Here is a 12372-nt window from a genome sequence, read left to right as displayed (position 1 = left end):
ACCTGTATCGGTGATCTGTAACAAATACTGATGGACGCTGTGATAAATGTGAATAAATAAAGAGACATCAGGCTCTTTATTTTTTTTATTTTTTATCAAATCAGGAAAGAAATTACCCTCATAGATTGGACTACAGTTTAAGAATCCCACCATCTTCAAATCTTCAGGATCAGAAGGCAGCTTTGTCATTGTATAACATCTGGATTTACACTGCGCAGCTGCCTTTACCCAGAGGAGCCGTGTGGCTCCTCGCAGAATAGAACATGGAGTTTCTCCTGAAAACGCAGCTAAAGCAGCGCGTTGGCGAGGAGGCAGTGGCCCAGTTTCTGCTCAGCGTAAACAGAGACTCCCTCCTCCTTTCCCTCCCGTCTGTCAGCATGAAAAATTGATGCTTCTGCCTCTATTAGAGATCACGCACACACATCCACATCCCCACTTTCTTATCACGCACAACATGCTTAAACACACTAAAAACACAAATGCACGCTGACCCAGCCAGTGTGGAAGATGTTATCAGTGTGGGTGGAGGTGGCCGCCTTATTTATTTATTTAGTTATTTTCCATGACAAAGAAATAATAATAATAAAAAAAGTATTCATTTAGAAGGCTTAAAATGAAAAATCTGCCTGCCGGTGAAATCTGGGAGTGTTCGTTCGTGCTCTGATCGCAGTGACTGATGGGGAGGAGACGGCTCGCTGTGGTTACTGTGGAGCAGCAGGGTGGAGCGCTCATTAGAGAGACAGGCTGTGCAACAGACAACCACCGTCTGCCCTTCAGCTGTCCTTCACTCCGTCATTGAACCGCTGCCAGCTTCACGGAGGCCTCGTCCTGCAGCGACCCCTGACCCTCCTGAAAGCTTCACAAAGAAAATACAACAGCTACATTTTGGGCTAAAACGCATCATTAAGGAGGAGCTAAAAAATGGAATGATCTCTGAAGTGATGCTGCTAACAATTGTTCTGTTATTTATTCCTGCAGTTTATTTTGAACCGAGCAGCCTTTTCAGACCGCTGCTCGTTCCCTCTGATTTGTGCTGAGCTGTTGCTATCACTGTTGAACTGTATGAGAAAAATGAGCCAAGCCTTGCTTCCTTTATAGATAATGGAAGTTAGCAGGAACGGGAGAGCAATTAGCTGGCTTTAGATAAATGGTTTTCCTGCCGTATGAAGGCAGGATGGATTCATAAAGGGAGGTTTGAGTCGCAGAATTGATCATTTTATGTGTTATATATCTCTGATATGGACGAAGGAAAAATGACCTTCAACTTAAGAGCAACTAAACCGCCTCCGCACCCAACCAGCAATTGATTATAATTTCTTATTAACTTAATACTGACACCAAGGCTTCTTTTGGATGGAAGCTTCCTTATTTGTGTGATACTTTATAAAGATGCATTTGCCAAATATGCAAATGTTATATATTTAACATCTAAGCCTTCTCTCCCAAGACAGTCAGCCCAGATCTCAGGTTTCTCCTCGGTGTCTTGTACTTTGAGCCTTTTGGGTGTTTTTGGCTCTTAACAAAGGGGAATAGAAGAAATCCCAAACCCCTCTGTTCGTTTCCCAAAGTGTCGGTGTCTTCAGTGCTGGTTCAGCATGACTAGAGGCGTGAAAGTAGCACCTTCACCGAGGAGCAGTGAGTCAGCAGAGCGTGACGCCGACTCACCAATGAAATCCTCTGCAATTTGGATTGTCAATCTGTTTTCTGTAGAAATACAGACATCAAATGTAAATGTTTATCCAGCAAACCTACAGGAGGCTTTTGATTGGATAAATTATCTGCAGTCGTTGTCTCAGCACTGATCTGAGATGAAACCAGACTGAATATCTTCCCTCGGCCCACCTCCTTTCATCTTCCCCTCATACATCTTTAATCCTTCAGGATAAGGCCGTTGAAATTTCCATATTGTAATACAGAGCTCCCGTCTCTCCGAGCTTGTTTGTAAGTTTGGATGAGTTTTTCTCCAAAGTTTATCTCTGGGAATGAGCCAGAATGCAAACCTGCACTAAAGCTCCCCCAACAAAAGCTCCGTCTGTAATCCCACAACATGTTTTACATCTGTCACAGCTGTTCCCCTCTGTGCTCTGTTGTCCCGGACAGGTGCCTGTTTCTGCCCAGTCTGGCCCCACATAATGCCCCCACCAACAACACCAACGCCTCAGGAGTCAGCGACGGCGCCGTGCTGAGCGGGCTGGGCACAGGTAAGAAGTTCTACCACCTAACGTTATCTGAGCTAGCTGCTCTGCTCGTTCAGGCACTAAAATAATCTGCCAACAGCACGACTGTCTTCTGTTTATGTTCCTTCAGTTATTTGGTGCAACATACGCGGCTCTGCGCTCCCTCAGAGGTCAAAGTTCACAAAAGCTGTTTGTGGCTTTATATTCAAACTCATAAGATAATTAATGATTTTAATTTTGCCTGTTGAGGTCAAAGAATGAGCGGAGTGAACCAGCGTTAAGAGCAGTTGCTTCTTTGAGGAGATTGTGGATCAAGCTGGCTGCTTTGTGATGCAATACTTCAAAATAAAAGCACTATTTACTCCATTTCAAAATAGAACAGAAGAAGATTTGGGCACTAAGTGTAAGAAAATTATACAAAACTGGGCAGAAATGTGTGATTTCTGAAGAGAGGCTCTGATCCTTTCATCTGATTGGATGGACTTTTAACATCTACCTTCAGACGGTTGGAGATGTTTTGATTCTGAATGTAACCGTTCCTTCAGCTCATAATCAATGTTTCTGCTTTGCTGATCGCTGTCTGCAAAATGAAGTTGGAGTTTCATTTCTCTTACCCAACAGTATTTTAATATCAGGTTGGGCTTCAACCACCAACCTTCTGCCAATTTTGTGGTGTATTTTTATCACATCATCGGGTTCGACAAAAAAAAAAAAAAAAAACTCAACTGGAAAATTTGTGCTGTCACTTTTGAACTTCCATCATTGGTTTTGTTGTTGTGTTGTTTCTGTTTGTGCTGTCGGCCTCATCCCCAGACCACCTGCTTTCCTTTGTGTTATCTTGTTTCTTGCCGTCGTCTTTTCTTTCTTCTTCTCACCCACAAAGAGTAAACTGTGTCTTCTGATGTTCATTATTTGTGTATGCAGAAGAAAAAAGCCCCGGCGGCCCAAATGAGCCGCCGCTCTCTGATCTGCGTCGCACCTCCTTCCATCATCTCCAGATTCATATCTGCCACGGCAAACCTCATCTGTCCTCCAGCCTTTGGTTTATTGTGTGTTCAAAACAACCCTGTTTGTTATGAAACACTTCATAAAAAAATCACAAATTCACCCACAGAGATTTTCTGGACAAGGCTTCAACCTGAAGGCAGAAATAAAATGAATATATGACGTTGTGGCTGATTTTCGAGCCTGTATCCTCATTTAGTATTTATGAAACACAGCTAGGCTCCTCTTCTTTTCGCTCTTCACCTCGCCCTTCTTCCTTTCCTTTCCATGTTTCCTCACCTTTACCTGTTTCCTCTCCTCTCACTATGAATCGACCCTCCTCTCCCTCCTCCACATTACTATCCCTCCATCTGTTTACCTATTCATCTCCGCTCCTTCTGCACTCATCCACCCCACGCCGTCGTCATCTCGCCTCAGCAGCGAGTCACCAACACTATTTTTAGACCTCTCTCTTTTGTCTCCCACATTTCTTCCTGTCACTCACATTTTCCTCTTCTGTGTCCATTTCCTCGGATGCTTCTTCTCCATCTTCACCTCTTCACTTCTTTTTCTTGCTCTGAATCTATCTCCTCTGCTCTCTTTGTCTCTTTCCTTCCCTTCTTCCTCCCTCACCTCATCTATCTCCACCCCACCCTTCCCTTCCCTCCTCCTTCCTTCCCTTCTGTCCTCTCCTATCTCACTCCTATCCATCCCATTTCCTGGAGTGACATCATCATCTCAAGGCTCATTCATCAAAATGTCTTCAGTCTTCCCAGCAGCTCAGTCCGTCCCACATAAGAAATAATTTTGTGGTTCCAGTGAGCTTTTATTTATTTTGTTTTTGGGATAGTTTTTCAGTCCATTTTTTCTGATCTGGACTCTTTTTATTTGGTCCAGTCCGATAACCTGTTGAGTGACAGTTCAGGACTCTGGATGAAAAGCTTCTTTCTGCTGTCGCGTTTCAGCAGCTCAGTCCAATGCTGCATCATTTTATTTGATGTGGCCTCATAATTTAATCTTTGTTTAGATGGTTTCTGAACTTTGTGTGTTTTCTCCTGACACACTCAGGTAAACTGAAATGATCACAAACTTGCACAGTAAAGTGAGACTCTAGAACAACAACGATCGAGAGCCTGATAGATTTTTATTCACCTCTCACCTTGAAGGAAAAAAGATCATAAATAATTAAAGGCAAAAAGAAACTGATAATATTAAACAAAAAAGTGCTGTAATACCTGGATAAAATTCTCATTATAAACTTTGCTTCTGTCAACAAGGATCCGTAGAAGGTGAAGCTTTTTGCAGAATAAATGTGCTTTCTGTGCAGAAAAAGCATCCTTTACTGAACTCCAGCCAAAACTGCTGCGTCATCAGTGTTATATTTGAAAAATGAGAAAATCTTATTCCTCTTCTCTCCTCTTCCACCTTTCCCCTGCTTCCTCACCCCCCTCCCTCAGGAGAGCGCCTGTTTCCTCCTCCGTCGGGCCTGAGCTACTCCACCTGGTTCTGTGTGGAGCGTTTCAGCGCGGCCCCCCAGACCCACCCGGTGCGGCTGCTGACCATCGTCCGCCGGGCCACTTCCTCTGAGCAGCACTACGTCTGCCTGTCCGTGGTGCTGTCAGCCAAAGACCGCTCGCTCACCGTCTCCACCAAGGAGGAGCTGCTGCAGACGTACTGTGAGTCAGTCGGATCATCACATGGTTTTCAACAGAGGAAGGAATAACCTCAGTGCACATGAATAGTTAGAATTTTGAGAAACGAGAAAACTTCCCCTGAAAGGATTTCAGTCAGTTAATGTTCTTACTTCTGCCTCAGCCCTCTGACTCATCAGTATTTCCCCCCCGTCAAGCAGCCGATGAGTCGAGTGAAGAAGCCTCCTTCTATGAGATCTTGCCCTGCTGCGCTCGTTTCCGCTGTGGTGAGCTGATCGCGGAGGGCCAGTGGCACCACCTGGTGCTGGTCATGAGCAAAGGCATGTTGAAGAACAGCATGGCCACGCTGTACATCGACGGCCAGCTCATCAGCACCGTCAAGGTAAGCAGCCATTCGGAGTCATAGTGAAAGAAAACAAGGAAAAGGGACAAAGCCTCCCCTTCAGAGCGTTTGGCATTTTTCCTTCATCAAGCAATTATTAATTATTAAAAAGTCAGTTGAATGTAGCTGAATATAAGTCCAAAAATGGATGGAAATGGAGCCCTCTTTTAATGAGAACAGCCCTGAACGTTTGGAGCAGCAACCTCAGCACCAATCAGGGATCAGAAATCAGGGCGCTGTCTGCCGTCATGTGGCCTGTGGTTCAGTGACTTTAGATACCCCCCTGAGATTAGAGTGCAGGAACGGCTTGTCAGACCACAAGTTTCAGCTTCCTCTCATCTGCACTGATAGCAGCCGCTTCATTTCCTGCCCAGCTCTTCACACAGGAAACTAGAAGCCGCTCGTATGTATCTGAGGCATCAGTGTGTGTGCAGCAGGGGTTTGTGGTTGTGCTGTGTAGTTTTTTTTTTTTTTTTTTTTTTTTTTTTTTAATCCCCTGTGATTTTCTTTCTAAGTATTAAGTCTCTAAGGATCTCTCGGGTTCTTAATAAAATGAAAATATCACCATAACAACAATGGTAGCTTCCATTAACTGCTCATTAATTAGCCTCATAACTGAAGGCCGGAGAATAACAAATAGATGATGTTATTATGATAAACACCATGAACCAGCATTAATATCAGAATCAGATGTCATTATCATCTCTGCACACATTGGAATCATTTGTGCAGAGGAAAAGGCTCAGGACTAAACATAACTATGTTTATATGAAATAGTTAGTAACTGTAAATACAGATAATATTTGTTGGCTTGGTCACCATTTAAACTACATCACTATGAATTAGTGTGTGTGTGTGTGTGTGTGTGTGTGTGTGTGTGTGTGTGTGTGTGTGTAAATCGTTGACCTAGGTACTATGATCCAGGAAACAATAAAAATCACAAACCTGAATAAGAACATTTTTAATTAGCATAAAAATAAAATATTATATAAATTAACATCATTTTATCATCTCAGATAAAACACACATTAAAAGTGAATTCTTGGACTGTGTGTGTTGTTTGTTTTTATTCTCTCTGCTGCTGTAGTCTTAATAAAATGCTAAACTTTAAATTTAAAATAATTATCCTTCTCCTCCAGCTTCACTACGTCCACAGCGTTCCAGGCGGCTCCGGCTCCACCAACACTCCCGTCGTGAGCACAGTTTACGGGTACGTGGGGACGCCGCCGGCCCAGCGGCAGGTTTCCAGCCTGGTGTGGCGTCTGGGGCCCAGCCACTTCCTGGAGGAGGTGCTGCCGGCCACCAGCGTCGGTGCCATCTTCGAACTGGGACCCAACTACGTGGGCAGCTTCCAGGCGGTGTACCTACCCTGTGAGTGGCCGTCCGGACTTCACCTCTCCGGTCCAGTTACCACCTTCCTGTTCAATAAAATATATCCTATCTCTGTTGCTGCAGGTAAAGACTCGAAGACAGAGGTGACGCCTGCCTCTCCGGTGGCGCTGGTACCAGAGGAGAAGGTTTCCTTCAGCCTCTACGCTCTCTCCGTGACCACGCTCACCGTGGCCAAGATCAGGAAAGTTTACAACAAACTGGACAGCAAAGCCATCGCCAAGCAGGTCAGACGTGCAGCTAACGCTGAATATGTCTGCTGTCATATTTCATTGTTTTTTGTGTTGGGTTCATTATCAAAATCTGCTGTTATAAATAAAATAATTATCAGCTCAGATGTTTAAATTTGGATTAAAACGAGGCATTTGTACATTTTTGTGGAACGCTTTTCTCACCAGTGCAGAAAAATTTTTCCAAGTTTAGCATCTTTTACTCACCAACAGCTGTGGACTTTGTCTTAAGGTAGTACGCTAACCAGCTAGCTAAGGCCGCCTGCTCCCTGCAGGAAAACCAGTCTGTTTAAAGTGTTCCAGATAAAGGGCGGATGGACCAGAACAAGCTGGATTCTGGTCGGAGAGGAGAGAGATTTAAAACTTAAATAAGAAATAAATACACCCTCCTCCTCAGCACACACATGAAGGTTCATGTTGGTGTGCAAAGGTCATTTAAAAGGATGTTTAGTCACACATATATATGTATTTACAGTTTATAACACACCATCCTATTATCCCTCTAGAAGTGAGCGTTTGAGCGCTAAATGAGCTCCCTCCTCTGGCCTTATCTCACTCCCCACCTGTCGAGCCATTTCCCAGCCCTCCCTCTCCGTTAAGCCGGCAGCAGCTCAGAAAGCAAGCGGCAAACAGAAAAGGAAGAGAGAGGTTTGTTAGAGCAGCCTTTAGGAAAATACATCATTAAACAACACAACTGTTATTTCACTGTTTCGGCCATCAGGTGAAAACTTTTTCTTTGGTTTCATGTTTCAATCGAAGGGAATCGAGGGACTCAAAGCTTTTTACAACAAAAATGTATATATCAGTGAGTCTACCAGGCGAAAGACAAAGTGACTGTGTGTTGTCTTCCCTCCCTCTGTCTTTAGCTTTCTGTGTCCTCCCATGAAAACGCCACCCCCGTCAAGCTGATTCACAACGCCGCCGGCCACCTCAACGGGCCGGCGCGGACCGTCGGAGCTGCCGTCATCGGATATTTAGGTAAACCAACACGGTGACGTGGCACTAAATCCTGTTTTATACTTGAAGTGCGGTAATGACTCCGGGGCTGATGGGATTGGTTTGGCACCGGAGTGTACTGTGGTGCAGATGTTCTCACAGTCAGGGAGGGAAATCGACAGCAACCGGCTTAACCATCCCAGAAAAATATGCAAATTAGCGTTTTAACCTTGGATACGTTTTATGTCATTTTAAATTATACAATATTTAAAATTGGAAAAAAACTAAACACTCCCCACTCTTACCCCTCCAGGTGTCCGGGCCTTCGTACCCAAACCGGTGGCCACAAACCTGCAGTATGTGGGCGGGGCAGCAGCCATCTTGGGCCTTGTCGCCATGGCGTCCGATGTGGAGGGGCTGTACGCGGCTGTCAAAGCGTTGGTGTGCGTTGTTAAAAGTAACCCGCTGGCCAGTAAGGAGATGGAGCGCATTAAAGGCTACCAGGTCAGTTATGTTTCTTCCTCTTTCAGGCTCTGACTCATCCAGTTAGTTAAACGAACTCTTCAACGATGATGCTCAGTCACCTTTTTTCTTTGTTTAAAAGCAGATTCAAGTTTAACTTCTTTCTGCAGTGACTAGCTTCGTCTTCTTCTGATTAAGTTCTTCAGCTCTTGAAGGCCTCAAACAGTCCAAAGATAGATGCTATTTTAATTAGATTATTTGGAGAAATATCATCCATGTTTGCTGTGTGTCGTTCTTCCTGTGCAGCTGCTGGCGATGCTGCTGAAGAAGAAGCGTTCGCTGCTCAACAGCCACATCCTCCACCTCACCTTCTCCCTGGTGGGAACGGTGGACAGCGGGCACGAGACCTCCATCATCCCCAACTCCATGGCCTTCCAGGACCTGCTCTGCGACTTTGAGGTGAGGCTTTGTGGCTGTGGATTCGTCTTTTCTGTTGCACTTCACCCTGCTCCTGTGACCAGGTTCACACTACAGTCCGACCTTCAGAGGAAACTGGGTCACTGCATCTCCTCAGGCAGTTCACCTACTTTGTCTTTGTTCTGGATAAATGTAGTAACAGAGATCAATAATCTGCCTTAAACTGGAGTTTTAATTTAGTTGTATTTATGTAGTTTGGAAAATAGCCATCTGGGCTGAAAAAAGCAGGACAAGCATAGATTTATTCTTAGTGAGCAGTAGAAATGGATATAACTACGTAGGACATTTCCCTGAACGGATAGAATTTACGTTCTGGAGCGATTCCTGAGAGATGCTGCTGAAAAAATAACCTTGAAGAAGAGTTCTCTGAATCTGAGCTGATTCCATGTTTGTGTTTGCCATCCTGGATGTTGTGTTCAAAACTGACGCTGCATTGTCGTAGACATGAATGTGGAGATCTCCTCACCTGCGATGAGCCTGCCTGTTGTTTCACTTTGTTCTGTTAAAATCTGTCCCGCCTCTCATGTGGATGTCTCTCCTCAGGTCTGGCTTCACGCTCCCTACGAGCTCCATCTCTCTCTGTTTGAGCATTTCATCGAGCTGCTGACAGAATCCAGGCGAGTCTCACCCTCCGAACGGAGAATAATAATGACGATGACGTTTATTTGCCGCCGTGGCTGTTCTGTCAATGAGCTCTGATCTAACTGTTGGCTGTTCCGAACAGTGAGGCAGCGAAAAATGCCAAACTGCTGAGGGAGTTTCAGCTGATCCCGCGGCTGCTGCTGACCTTGAGGGACACCTCCCTGTCGCAGCCCACCGTAGCTGCCATCAGCAACGTGCTCAGTCTGCTGCTGCAGGGCTTCCCCAACCCGTACGACCTGCTGAGGTGAGCTCCGCCCCAAACGCCCCCTCCTGCACCTCCTTCTTACCCCCATAAACGCAATAAACAAATACGCTCATGGTTAATGGTAGATTTTCTAGATTTGTTAGCCTAAAAGAAGTTTATAGTCACATGTAATATTGAGGTTCATTCAGATACGTGTTTAATCCTGGTAAAGTCCTGCAGATGAGCGTGATTACGACACCGTTATTTCCAGATTTTTTTATAGAGTTGGGTGAAGAAGTGAAGGCTGAAGGCTCCAGTTGGTCTAAACCTGAACCATCCAGCATAGATCTGATGTGTAGATTGACCGAAGGTGTCAAACATGATCAGTGATTAAAACGAGCAGGATGTCAGTGATTTGATGCTGCCTGTTGAAACCTGTAAGAGGCCAGATGATAAAAGCACAACCTTTCCTGTCTGGTCTTCTCAGATTCGGTCAGTTCATCTCCTCCACTCTCCCCACGTTTGCCGTGTGCGAGAAGTTTGTCATCATGGAAATCAACAATGAGGAGAAGATTGACGGAGGTAACGGTGATGATGAATGAGCCGTGACCGTGTCTTTGTTTCCTGGTTTGAAGCTCAGCCTGACGTTGTTTCGGGTTTTTGAGCTGAAATTGTGATGATGTGATGATGTGACGTGTCTCCAGGTAACGATGATGATTTTGGCGGTTTGCTGTCGGCCAACCTGATTCTGCTGAGAAACCGGCTGTTGGACAACCTGCTCAGGCTGCTCTTCACCACCAAGGAGAAATGCACCGTTAATGCCCAGTAAGGCATTCAGTCGATCAATCAATCATCCAGTCAGTCCAATCAGACGTGATCCGGACAGCGCCCTTCATCTGAACAGTGCAACACAAAGTGCTTTACAGATTACAAGTGATAACAAGCATCAGTCCGCCCAGCATCTTCTGACTGAATGCTGAAAGTTAAAGAGATAAAATGGAGTGAGATACAGATAACCAGTATAAAAAAACAAACAACGACAGAAAGACAAAATAAATATGAAATAAGAGGAATCCGACACAGAGGAGATGTTTGCAAGAGAAACAAAACAGGAAATAGAAATTGAAAGGCTGAAGTAAAATAAATAACTAGAAATAAAAGATACTAGAAGTAAAATATGATAAGAACAGACAGACATGGGAAGTTCAGACAAAAATCACATTCTTCTGGAAATAATTTGGACAATCAGCTCACGCCCCTCCCCTTCCTGCAGAGCGTGTGAGGAGCTGGTGCGGACGCTGGGCTTTGATTGGCTGCTGATGTTCATGGAGGAACACCTTCACTCCAGCACGGTGACGGCGGCGCTCTGGATCCTGGTGGTGCTGCTGTCCAACCAGTCCATCCTGAACCGCTTCAAGGAGGGGCTGTGTGGGGGGGGCTGGCTGGACCACACCGACTCCGTCCTGACCAATAAGATCGGCACGGTGCTGGGTGAGTGTGATGGCGGGGGGGTCGTGGTCGAGATGACGATGAAGTGAATTATTTTCTGATGAGTGAACTCTGTTCGTTGTAACGCGGCTCAGACGCCTCTCCTCACTCGGGCAACGCTTTCCGCCGGAGTTGGCCTTCGTTCAGTAGACAGAAAGCTGCGCAGTTTGTGCGCCGCACGGCCCGGGGTTCGTCCTGTCTGTGTTTTCTTTGCCTCCCTGCTTCTGCCGCCGTAGTCGCTCCCAAGCTCAGCGGTTTTCAGCCTGGACGTGTTGACCAGCTCCGGCTCTGCACATCGACTTCAGTTTCAAAATGTCATCGTCTGTCACAGAGACTGAATATAGTTTTGTTTCCTATTTCTGGTGACACTTCGAGTGTGCCTCCAGCTTCGTAAGATTTTTTTATTTAAAATTAATAAATAATTCTGTAAAAGTCTCCTAAGGACGATAAATCTTTTTTATTCACTAACTATACACACTTTGAACATGTTAGTAATAAAAATTCATGTTTGTTCATAATAACCTCCGACCACCAAGCCCCAGGTTGAGAACTGTTGACCTTGCTCATGGAAGTCCTCAGTAGTGACATGGCTGAGCAGAACGCTGTCGTTGTTGCTGTAGTTTTATATGAAGTTTTCTTTAGTTAAACCAAATCCTTAGTCCTGTGTTAATACTGAGACCACGTCCTTGTTGAACCCAAATCCTGGTACAATATCTGTATTCAGAGCTTCCAATAAAAGCTGTAGGTGCCACGATTTGTGCAGCGAAATCTACCTTCTGCCGATTTAAATGTTCCATTTTAAAAAACTTTTCCAGGTTTCAACGTTGGCCGCAGCGCCGGCGGACGCTCCACTTTACGAGAGATCAACCGAGACGCGTGCCACTTCCCAGGTTTCCCCGTGATGCAGACGCTGCTGCCCAAACACACCAACGTGCCCGAACTCTACTTCCTGCTCATGGCGCTCTTCCTCCAGCAGCCGGTGACGGAGCTGCCAGACAGCCTGCAGGTACATGTTAGTATACCGACCTTCTTCCACCGTCCTCAAGTTTCATGGCTGCTCCCTGAAAGTCAGCAGATGGGACATTATGAGGCTGTATATTACCCCAGTGTGTGTTTTCTCCTCCCAGTTTGACCTGGACTCCATCTGGGCCTTCATCTTCGGCATACCGGCCTCCAGCGGGACAGTGGTGGGCTCCATCCACAGCGTGTGCACCGAGGCGGCCTTCCTGCTGCTGGCCATGCTCCGCAGCATGCTCAACCTGGTGGGGACCGCCACGCTTCAAGATACATTACGAAAAAGGATGTTTAATTTTGGATCAAATATAAAAGCAGACGGGCAGAAAATTACAGTCAATGGAGTGTCGGGGAG

At 45.5% G+C, this 12372-nt stretch overlaps 1 protein-coding gene across 1 annotated transcript in view; it reads left to right on the top strand.

Moving 5' to 3' along the window:
- Positions 1-12372, top strand: part of wdfy3 (WD repeat and FYVE domain containing 3) — a 66736-nt gene that overhangs the window by 38763 nt on the left and 15601 nt on the right. Inside the window, exons 20-34 of the mRNA XM_029509972.1 lie at positions 2101-2201; positions 4619-4837; positions 5014-5195; positions 6335-6566; positions 6651-6811; positions 7681-7792; positions 8064-8254; positions 8519-8671; positions 9233-9306; positions 9414-9575; positions 10003-10097; positions 10220-10340; positions 10789-11006; positions 11819-12056; positions 12127-12265. Of these exons, the coding sequence (XP_029365832.1) occupies positions 2101-2201; positions 4619-4837; positions 5014-5195; positions 6335-6566; positions 6651-6811; positions 7681-7792; positions 8064-8254; positions 8519-8671; positions 9233-9306; positions 9414-9575; positions 10003-10097; positions 10220-10340; positions 10789-11006; positions 11819-12056; positions 12127-12265 (2398 nt within the window). The remainder of the gene's footprint in view (positions 1-2100; positions 2202-4618; positions 4838-5013; positions 5196-6334; positions 6567-6650; positions 6812-7680; positions 7793-8063; positions 8255-8518; positions 8672-9232; positions 9307-9413; positions 9576-10002; positions 10098-10219; positions 10341-10788; positions 11007-11818; positions 12057-12126; positions 12266-12372) is intronic.

Source organism: Echeneis naucrates, chromosome 9 (assembly GCF_900963305.1).
Source record: "Echeneis naucrates chromosome 9, fEcheNa1.1, whole genome shotgun sequence".
Taxonomy (NCBI): domain Eukaryota; kingdom Metazoa; phylum Chordata; class Actinopteri; order Carangiformes; family Echeneidae; genus Echeneis; species Echeneis naucrates.
Note: the sequence above shows the minus strand (reverse complement) of the source record. Positions and strands in the feature narration are given on the sequence as shown.